General features: G+C 31.9%; 1 protein-coding gene across 10 annotated transcripts in view; it reads left to right on the top strand.

The window, feature by feature from the left end:
- Window positions 1-11,275, top strand: part of Nckx30C (solute carrier family 24 member Nckx30C) — a 63,076-nt gene extending 51,801 nt beyond the window's left edge. For 7 of the 10 annotated variants that reach the window (XM_032437781.2, XM_032437782.2, XM_032437783.2 and 4 more), the window contains 4 exons: window positions 1,274-1,348; window positions 3,281-3,538; window positions 3,803-3,939; window positions 4,044-11,275. In XM_032437781.2, coding sequence (XP_032293672.1) covers window positions 1,274-1,348; window positions 3,281-3,538; window positions 3,803-3,939; window positions 4,044-4,284 — 711 coding nt within the window. In that variant the 3' untranslated portion in view covers window positions 4,285-11,275. Of the gene's footprint in view, window positions 1-1,273; window positions 1,349-3,280; window positions 3,539-3,802; window positions 3,940-4,043 lie in introns of those variants that run through there. The other 3 variants (XM_032437784.2, XM_032437789.2, XM_070209010.1) reach the window with 3 other exon arrangements.
- Window positions 11,276-11,360: the final 85 nt, after the last annotated feature.

Here is an 11,360-nt window from a genome sequence, read left to right as displayed (position 1 = left end):
TCTCTCTATATCTTTCTATCTGTCCATCTCTCTCTCTCTCTCTCTATCTCTGTGTGTGCGTGTGTTCTGTGTCTTGCCTAACCCTCAACCAAACACTATATAAAACTAATAAAGAGCCTATACGGAATTGTCAAATTTTAACCAATTTTACGATTATCGTTTATGCAGACACCATTTGGAACCAATCATTTGCTTTGTATCTTGAATTTTGAAACGTAATGCCTAGTGTTAAACGAATGATGGCAACTCGCATTTAATAATAGCCAAAAACCAAATTAGACAAAACCGAACACCATGTTTTATATTCACAATATTATGTCATATTTTCTTTATATCGAACATGAATTTTCACTCATATTTTCATACATATGTTGTGCTGCTGTTCGATGAAGTCATTCCAATAATCAGCTATTCAGGCATTCCCAGGCACTCATTGCAATTTTTAGCTGCCACGCGCTGTGCCAGAAACCTGCTACGCTATGCAATTGCCAATTCACACACCCATCGTATCCACACCCACAACACAATCATCTAGCTGTGTGTGTGTGTGTGCCTGTAACAAATATCGTTAATTTTTATTGTTGACATTTTGTTATTAAAGATGAATTTTAATGCATAGGCGCTAGCACTGGGCCAAGCAGCTGCTCATATCAATATATAATTATTTTTTTATTTATTTTTGATTTGTGCATTAAGATGACAAAGCAAACAAACAAAATTCAAAGACAATTCAATCGCTATACAATAAATGTTTCATTTGAATGCGACTCTCAATCGACATTGAAGCGTGAACCCACTTCCGAGTTGGGCCTGAGTCACAAAATTGAAAACCAAATTTTAAAAATAAAAAAAAATAAGCATATTCAACAAAATTTCAAGAAAATAAAAATAAATAAAATAAATTAATTCCACTATGCTCTCCACAGTCCCACACTCAAAAAAATTGTAATTGTGTTCGATTCCCGTTCAATATGTGTTTGTTATGTAATAACCCAGAACAAGAAAACTCCCTCAACACAACTTTCCATTACTGTCTCTCTCTCTCTCTCTATCTTACTACTCTATCTCCCAGTCTGTCTATCTGTCTCTAAACAAAGTTTGGTTTATTAATCAAGTATTATTTCCATAGCTGAACTAAAAACTTAAGCAAAAAGGCAAAAATTCACTAATATTCTCAACAAAAATATATAATTTTCTTTAAAAAATATTTAAAATTAAAAATAAAGAATTATTAAAATGAATTCTAAACTTAAATTCAATTCTATATCAAAAGCCATCGTTAAGTGGTCGACGTCCTAGCTGGATTGAGCAGAGGGTCAAAATTCAGACACGCAAATTTAGCATCAAAGTTAGTTTCATAAACAATTTATTTATTGCTCTCTCTCTCTCTCTCTCTCTATCTCTCTATCTCTGTCTTCTCTATATATTGCATACAAATTTTTATAATTATAATTTTTTATTACAAATATCGTAAGAATTATAAATATATATCATTGCATTGTGTAGAAAGCGACGTCAGCGATAAACTGAGACAAGTCTGACGTTGTTTTAAAGCGCAAGCGTATTGATTTGAACTCTCCTGCGCAGTGGAATGCGAGGGCAATAGCAAGTGGCAAATGGCAGTGGATCAAATAGGTTCTCGCACCCAACTGTCTAGAAGATGAGGCACTCGGCATTATCAATTTGCATATAATCGATTTGAATATTTTAATTGCTTATGTCCGTGACTATAATTTGATGGAAGACAGGTATATCGTAAATATAGGTGGGGCCTTAAAAAAATGCGTTAAACCTAAATATTGTTGAGTAAATATTGAAAAAATGGTTGGGTAATTACTGTTTGCACGAATAACACGATATCGAATATCGTAAATTTAATGTATCGAAATAAAAAATAACTAGTAAAGAACGAAAATCGTAAATCTACTTTACATATTAGCACATAACAGAGCTTAAAGCTCTGCTAAAAAATCAGATGTGAATAGTGTAACTTAATATATAGAATATATCGCCATTTCATAATTACTATATACATATATTCTACTCGTTGGCTGCAATATCGAAAAACACGTATTGCAGCTGGTACGCGAAGCGCCACCCATATGGCACATGTCTTCGAGCCTACTCATAGAACAGACCATGATTAACCCCACTCTTCGATTTAATACTAATTATGACTCATTTGGGTAAAACTGAACAATACGTAATTTAATATTCGATACATTTCGAATGACGTCAGGGCGTAACTTGTCATCAACCACAGTGCAACCATTGCCCAGGAGCGTAAAACAATTACCACAGACGCCACTAGCTTAGAATATATATCAATGAATTTTATACCTACTTATCTACTTTGCTATATTGCAAGTGTTAAGAGTATTTTCACTCACATTGCTTTAGTGCTGCTTACAAAAAAACGTAGCTATACACACTTTTTAACCATAGCTAATTAGTAATTTTTCGAAATATCATATGTATAACTATATTTAACATATTTTACTTTCTATTTTCGTTACACTTTGATCGACTTTAGTTCGGGCTGTGCCCATGCGCATCCATTGAGAGTGTGTGTGTGTGTGTGCGTATGTGTGTAGCCTGTCTATGTATGTATGCTTGCACTAGCCAAACCAAAAAAAAAATAAAAAAATTCAATGAGCATGCCTAATAAGAAACTAAGATGCTGAAATCTGTGCACGTAACAATACTCGTATAGCACCTACTAAAAATTGTACTCGTTAATTAGAAAGTAAGTGCATAACTATTTGTGTTTGTACTTAAACAAAATAAAATACACATTATTTAGACTCTGGCCACACTTAACTTGTACCAATTTTTATACGCACCATTTTACCTAATGACGTACTTACCTAGAGTCCTTATGGCTATGCAAAGCTCTAAACACCTGTCTGTGAGTGCGTCTCCACAAATCGAAATCTGTTGTCAAAATCAAGCTCAAAACTCTTGATCTGATAAAAACAAAACATACCTCGTATTATCAACAGTCTCATATGTATACACATAGCCAAATCACATATATCATACAATATTTTCATATCAGACTCACATAAATATATATTTTATATACTAACAAATTACATACGATATATATATTATTCTATTATACATAATCTTATTTGAAGTCAACATTTATTGTACAAAAATCAAAAAAAAAAAAAAAAAACAAGAAGAAGAAACCAAACAAATTAAAGCACCGAACAAGCATCAACTTTAACATTTTATAATATATATATTCATATCCATATTATATACGAAATGAAAGGCGCCTGAAATAATCGAGGACGAACCGGAGCCCCTGAGCATGGCCTGGCCGGATACGGCTCGCAAGCGGCTCACCTACGTCCTGGTCGCCCCACTTCTGGTGCCCATGTGGCTAACATTGCCCGATACGCGAACGCCGCGCGGCAAACGTTTCTTTCCGGTCACCTTTATAGGCTCCATCGTGTGGATAGCCGCCTTTTCCTACCTCATGGTTTGGTGGGCCAATGTCATTGGTGACACAGCGCGCATACCCCCAGAGGTAGGTTCAGTTCAGAGAATTTAAGAATTTCAATTATGAACATTTTGGTGCATTGTATCGCATTATAAAAGTTTAAGACCTAGAAACTAAAACTAACTAACTAAGAGCCACTCGTACGAATGTAAATATAGATTTATTTTTTTGTAGTTTTCAGTTTATTTCTGAAAAAAAATTCTTAAATAATTTTAAACGGATTTATAAATTCTTTTACGTTCCATTTGGCTCTATTTTAACTGAAATTACTATTTTTATTTTCGTCTCAAGGTTATGGGCCTAACATTCTTGGCGGCAGGCACATCTATACCGGATTTGATAACGTCGGTGATTGTGGCGCGCAAAGGTTTTGGCGACATGGCTGTGTCCAGTTCGGTGGGCAGCAACATCTTCGATGTGACTGTGGGGTAAGTGAAAGTACCATTTTATATTATATATATATAGATATGTATAGATTTGAGATTGAGGCTAGAGACTAATTTTGACTTATATCTGATGTTTGGATATGTAGCCTACCGATACCCTGGCTGATCTATGGGATTATCTACGATGCGCCCGTTGAAGTGAACTCGGTGGGCATGGTCTGTTCCATAACCATATTGTTTATGATGCTCGTATTTGTGGTGCTATCAATTGCCTGCTTCCGTTGGCGCATGAACAAGGGGTTGGGCTTTACCATGTTTCTGTTGTACTTTGTCTTTGTTGCCGTTTCGCTGATGTTCGAATATGATTTGATCACTTGCCCCTTCTAAACACCACAGACGTGGGCAAAATTGCAGCAACAAAAACTCTGCAACAAAGTCAAATGTGACACACACCTACACACTCTCTCTCATACACACATATACACTCACACACACACACACACACGTACAATGCGCAAACCAATTAGCTAAATTTATATACAAAACAAATTAATGAATTAAATTAACAAATTGACTAAGCTAATCGAATTGTTAAAAAAATGAAATGCATAAATCACGACACACACGAAGAAGCAAAACTAAAAGCAAAACAAAAACGAATACGAATACGATGAGCAAAACAAAAAGCAGAAACAACAAAAGTAAACTTTAATATAAAAAAACGAGTTAGTTAGTGCTATGTGCAGCGTTTTTCCTTTTTCAACAAAAGAGACATTTACTTTAAATGTTTAGCCGCAGCTTTTTAAGCAGTTATTAAAAAAAAAAGAGAGCCAACAACCTATAAAACGACACTTACACACTCACACAAAACTCTTAGCTTTATCTATCTATCTATCCTTCTCTCTACTTGAACTATGAACCTTAACAAACTTATCCATAATTGATTACCTACTAATTAGAAAGAAAAAAACCAAAAATAATGGCTTCCCAATCAATTACTTTACTTAAGCGTTTGGGTTTTTTAATTACTACTAATTACGATTATATAAAATCTTAGTCCTAACTTGGCACATGCACCTTCTGTACGTTATGAAACAAGACAGCCATTATGTTGAGCATATTTTTTATAACTCTGCAAGTGTTGGGCAGCATCTTTCAATCTTTCAGACGAGCTACTTAACTGAATTTGAGCTTTAACTTCTTCAGAATTCCAAACGAATATGGCCACACATTTTTAGATCACAATGTGTGCTAAACTTTTAACACACATGGATTTGCCAAGTGAATCCTTAACTGTTTTAGAACTCTACGCAAAAATAGCTTTTAGGTCCAACTTGTGTTGACTAGCCTGACTAGAACTTTGTGAGAATTAAATTCAAAAGCTGTTTAGACCATTGAGTATTCTAAAGTTTTAAAAGCTAAAAACAAATGGAAGCATTTTCCAAGTCAATAGTGTTTTGAGTCCTTCAACAGTTTTCAGATAAACGTATGTTGACAATTTTCAGAGCTAAACTCTCCAACACTTGGCGCTCTCCAATACTTTGATTTGCATGCTCCACCAACTATAAATTGTTCTAAAAATTTTCCAAAATCTATAAAAAAAAAAAACCAAAATTAAAACATAAAGAAAGCTTTACGCCAAACAGAGCCTAAATCAGTCTAGTTTTACGAAACTTTTGCTATATATAAAACTTATATACCACACGCACACTTGCATCGCATATATATACTTACTTATATATTGACCTATATTAATTAAGTGATAATTTGCGTACTTATTAAACAAAGAATAACTATACTCAAAAGCAAAAATAAAACAAAATAAAAACTCTAAATATATAAATAATAATACTAGGAATACTTTGAAAAGAAAACAAACAAAAATGATAAAACATTTTGCTAAGCATTTGTCATACATAATTTTAAAACGTGACGCTCGATCGAAAATTTACGACTAATCATTATTGTTATATTATGATTATTATTATGATTAAAACTTATGATTCTTGTTGGCGTGTCAAAGGTGCAGTTATTTCAATTTAAATAATATTTATTGATAGACTACATACAACAACAACAACAACAACAACAACAACAAAAACAATTCGAAAGAAAAAAAAACTAAATGATATTTATTATTTCATATACTTTTTTCCTAATCAAGCCCCTGTGTGTATATATATATACAAATATGATGAGCATATACACATATTTATATATATACGACATGTAAAAGAAACAAAACAATATTTAAGCAAAGAAAAAACTTGCTCTCTTTATTTAGAACGTACGTAACAATTTTCTTAACTAAACCTAAAATCTTAAACCTTAAATCGTAAACTCAAAAAAAAAACGGCCGTAAGCAAAAAAGAAGCAAAGAAATAAAAAACCAACTTAACATAAAAGCGCATTACATATATACATACTTATATATACATATATATATATATTTTATATATAAAGAAACGATAAAAACTTAAAGTATATATAAATATATATATGCAAATGTAACTTAAGTAGGCAATATATCCAAAGATAACCCAAAATGTTTGCATATGGCTCGCAAATTAAAGTTGAGGAAACCAAAAATACTATTAAAAAAAAAAGGAAAAGCAAAACAAAAAATACTATAAAAAAACACACACACATGAAACAAACACATGAACAAACAACAACAAAAACACAGAACAGAAAGCAATAATTTTTACAACAAGGCGAAGGCGAATAAATTTAAATGAAAACTAGTGGCAGTGACATAACCTTATATATATATATATATATAAATATATATACTACTACATATAATACCACGGAATTAAGATAAAAAAAAAAGTTTTTTAAAGCACGGCCAAGAAACATAATAACAACAACAAACATTGCAAACGAGACTACCGGAGTTTAGCCCCAGCTGTTGTATAGACTAGTCAAAGCCATCAGATATACTTATATATAAATATATACATACATACCTAAAAATAAAAGAATATATATATATATATATATGTACCTTGAAAGGTAAAGAAGTGTGTATGCTCTTACACCCCATGGGTGGTGCAGTGCATATATAAATGCACATATACATTCTTATTATATGGACATACATACGAGATTATAATTACAATGCAAAAAATTAACAGAGAACACCAAAATACCATAAAAAAAAAGGAAAGAATAAAAACAAAACTTTTACATTGTATTAATACAACGAGGCATATATATTAAGTACGTCACGCTAACTACCGTGCTTAGCCAAATGCTCGATAAACCACAGCTACAACATGGCACTAGAAACCACCACACACCACCACCACCACCACCACCACACGACATTTAATCGTATATGGTCGACAAGCCAAAGGAACTCGAAAGGTGCGACATTGAGAGCGACATAGTTGCAGTTATACTTATTAACTTTATTTGTTCTAAAATGAATCCATCTAACGACTAAATAGCTCACTCTTCAAGCCCTAGCAATACGCTCTAATTAAAGTAATCTACTTGTTTTAGTTATTAACACTTTAATATGTTATCTAGCTGTTTCTTAAATCAAGGGCCTCAAAGCTCGAGCTCGAGTCTCCAAATGCTTGCCACATTTAATTCTCCTCCTGTCTTTTCACTGCAGATGAATTCATGCGGCACTTGAAAAGGATTTTTTATAGAGAGTAAAAATTATATATCACGAAATCTGATAATTTTAAATTGTCGTTATCTATAGTCCTTATATAATTCTAAGATCAAGTCTGGAAAGGCTTTATAGAGTAGGCCAAGCATAGACGAAAACAATATTTAGCCCGATATTCAGTTGAGCAATTCAGTCCAATTTATATAGAATACTTGAAGAAAAGGGATTTGCGGCACTGTTAAAATTTATTTGCAGCCTTTTTATAAATTTACCAAAGAACCTTCCCATACTATTGATCTTGTGCTGTTTAATTACACTCTACATTCGCTCTCATATTTCACTTCATTGTCAATGCCGCAAAAGTTCGTGTGCGTCTATAACCGACCATATATGTGATATAGTAAGTCTCTTAACTAGACTCTCTCAACATTCTCAACTCGGACGCTCACTCTCACGTAAAGATCAATGGTGGGCTCGGGAACGTAGAGCAATCGGAAATATCAAGGACAATTGAATTGCTTTTAAATAAAGATAACTTCCAGTACTTACAAAGCGAATCGAAGAACAATTAACATAAACTTTTATACATGCTGTATATGGTTAAAACTAAACTATAATCTTCCAAATTAAATGTAATACCAAAAACCAAATGCATACGAGTACATACTTATATAAACATATATAAAAACATATATATTATACGATATATATATATACATACTGAATACTAAAAACAAACAAACTTACTTATTTAGTACATAACACCCAGCACATACGCCTACACACACACACCCACATCCCACACACACACACACACACACACACACACACAACACACTCATTTACACTCACTTAAAACATATCGCGCCCACTTTTCTCTATAAAGTACTACGAACGAGTACAAAAACATATGTAGAACTAACTATAGTAAAAAGTATTTCAACAAAAATAAGTAAAAATACTAATCGACAAAATTTATGAAAAATTGTTAATCAACTAGCATTCCCTATGGAATATTCGTATACTACTATATACTTTCGAAGCACTTTCTCTCTAAAAACCGATTACCCAAACCATAGAGTGCAGTACAAATGTCAGCGTCTGTTAACATTTACAAAAGACAACAAACAATCAAATCAAAATAAATGACACACACTCAAAAACCTGCATATAATAATCAAGATCGGAATCAGCGTAGTTAGCATCAATTGTTCAATCATATTCAGAACTCAAACTCCTTTCAACTCCCAGATCCTAACTCAAAAAAAAAAAAAAAAAAAAAAAACGCACACCAACACGCACTTGTCAAGTGGGAGTCGTTAAAGTCTCGCTTTAAAGCAACTTATATAAGATTATATATATATACAAGAAATATATATATATATATGAGAAATTGTTATGGTTATAGATTTTTAACAAGTTGAATAATTGCGTAACAAGAAAAACAAAAAAAAAATGTCAAACCAAAAAAAAATTGTTGAAAAATTAGTAAAAATGTTCATAACATACAAATGAAGCGTAACGGAGCAAGAAATAAAATTAAATTAAATGATTAATGAATAATAAAAATACAGTATATACTTTATGAAATATTTAACTTACAAATAATAAAAAAAAATCATTGTTTGAAATTAAAGTGAAAAAAAAAAAAACTGAAAAGCCTAAAAAAAAAATATTAACTCGCGTACAATTCCTGTGTCTGCTAATTTTATCCTTGACCAAATTTTATTTAAGTTACAGCTTAAATCGCCGTAAGTATTACCCAAAATTTTCATTTTTACTAAACAATTGGCATTTGAAAATTCCATAGAAATTCTAAAATATGAAATTAGCAAACACATAGCACCGACAAACAATTACTGGCCGCTACATAACTCGAACTCGCGGGTACAGTTGAGTTAGGAGTTAGCTAACTATTAAATCACCTGCTAACAATACCAAATACATAACGTGAGAGCACATATTCATTAATATCAGCTTTAAATACGAAATATAAATATAATAAATATAACAAATATATTGATTTTTATAAGTATATTATATTATTATGTATGTACCCACAGATAGTATGTGTAACTTTCTCTCCTTCCCTTTTTTTAATACGTAACGCCGTGTATACAAAACTTATATTCGAATATATACCTATATTTATATATAGTGTGTGCATATACGAGTACATCAAATAAACGTTTCAAGTTGCGTCCGTTGTATAATACAAGCAAAAAAAAAAAAAGCAAACAAACAAAAACAAGAAACAATAAAATGCAGCGACCATAAGATTTCCAGCTGTCAGCTTTCGTCTGCATTGATCAACGATAATCGATTAACGATTGCAAAGCTGTCAGTTATCGCTTGCATGCGCTCGAACTTTACTTTGAATTAGAGATGGGCACAATATGTCAACGAATGTCACGAGCAGGAAACACGAAAACAAGACGCACTATGTCAAATATGGGTTTAAATTGATTTTGAAATATATTCGAGCAAAATTCATCCTTTTTCGAACTGTTTGACCAAAAGAGAACCAATTTAGTTATCAGAATCGATCAATTTTCGTGTTGCTTAAATCGTGTGGATCATTCGTGCGCGTGTCGCAAACAAATAAACACGACATGTGCCCAACTCTATTTTTTAAGCAGCAAAATAATAAAACAACGATAATTATAAATATATTAAGAAGCGTAAAATGAAATAACGTCAAAGAGAATCCAGCAAAAAGTAATAGTTAACATATTGGTAGACTAATTTAATGTTTTTTATAGCGTTTTCAAATTTGTAAGTATATAACAACAACAAGAAGAACAACAACAGTGCGTTTATTATTTTTAATAGGTAATGCAATTATCGATCATAGATAATTCCTATCGATTTGGTACCGTTGGCAAAGTAAAAAGTAACCGTCGTGTGTGTTATACAGAAAATTCCTTACCCACCAGTGATTTTTGTGTTGTTGAGTTTAATTGTTGTACGATGTTTACTTTACATTTTTTTACATATGTACGCATAGAACGTAGTCATTAATATATATGTATGTGGTTTATTTTTTGTAACGAGAAACGTTGAGCATGTAATTAGTGCATATGCATAAATGTTAATTTGAATAGTCAACAAAGAGAGTATTATGATACCAAAAAAAAAAGAGAATTAATTTTAATAACTGATACGCTTTTAGCACATAAGATTGTACAAATAATTTATATAAATACATACATACATTCACATAATATCAAGGACAATTATAAACGCTAAAATGTTTATAAATTGAAACAATATAGAAACGAATCTTGCAGTAAATGTATATTTTAGTTTCTATTTTTACCATATGTTATTTTGAATGCCCTTTTGTTGTTATATTTGTATATTGTAAGCCTTACAAGACAGGATGGAGAACAATCGATCCTGTTAACGAGTCAAACGAAAGTGATGATGCCATTGGATTGAAAAATATATGAAGTGAAAACCGGGAATCCCTGAACTTGCTGAACAATTGAAGTCGGCTTTACTTTACAACAGTTGCAAAAAATACAGCGATGCTATAATACAGAATGTTATTTACTTTATAGAAGTACATATATACATACATATATATTTAATGGAAATATTTAGATTTTATACAAAACACAATCACTAATTCTCACCTCCTGAAATCCCATCCCCGCCCAACCCACACATCAAATTAGAATCCATCAATGAAAAATAAAAAAAAAACACGACAACCGCATGGACTAAAAGCAAATCAAATAAATAGTCAATTTCGATGATATATAAAAATATATATGTACTGGCTGGCACACAAAATACGAGTAATACAAATATGACAAATACACAAGTTGATAAAAGA

The sequence above is a fragment of the Drosophila virilis genome, chromosome 4 (genome assembly GCF_030788295.1).
Source record: "Drosophila virilis strain 15010-1051.87 chromosome 4, Dvir_AGI_RSII-ME, whole genome shotgun sequence".
Taxonomy (NCBI): Eukaryota; Metazoa; Arthropoda; class Insecta; order Diptera; family Drosophilidae; genus Drosophila; species Drosophila virilis.
Note: the sequence above shows the minus strand (reverse complement) of the source record. Positions and strands in the feature narration are given on the sequence as shown.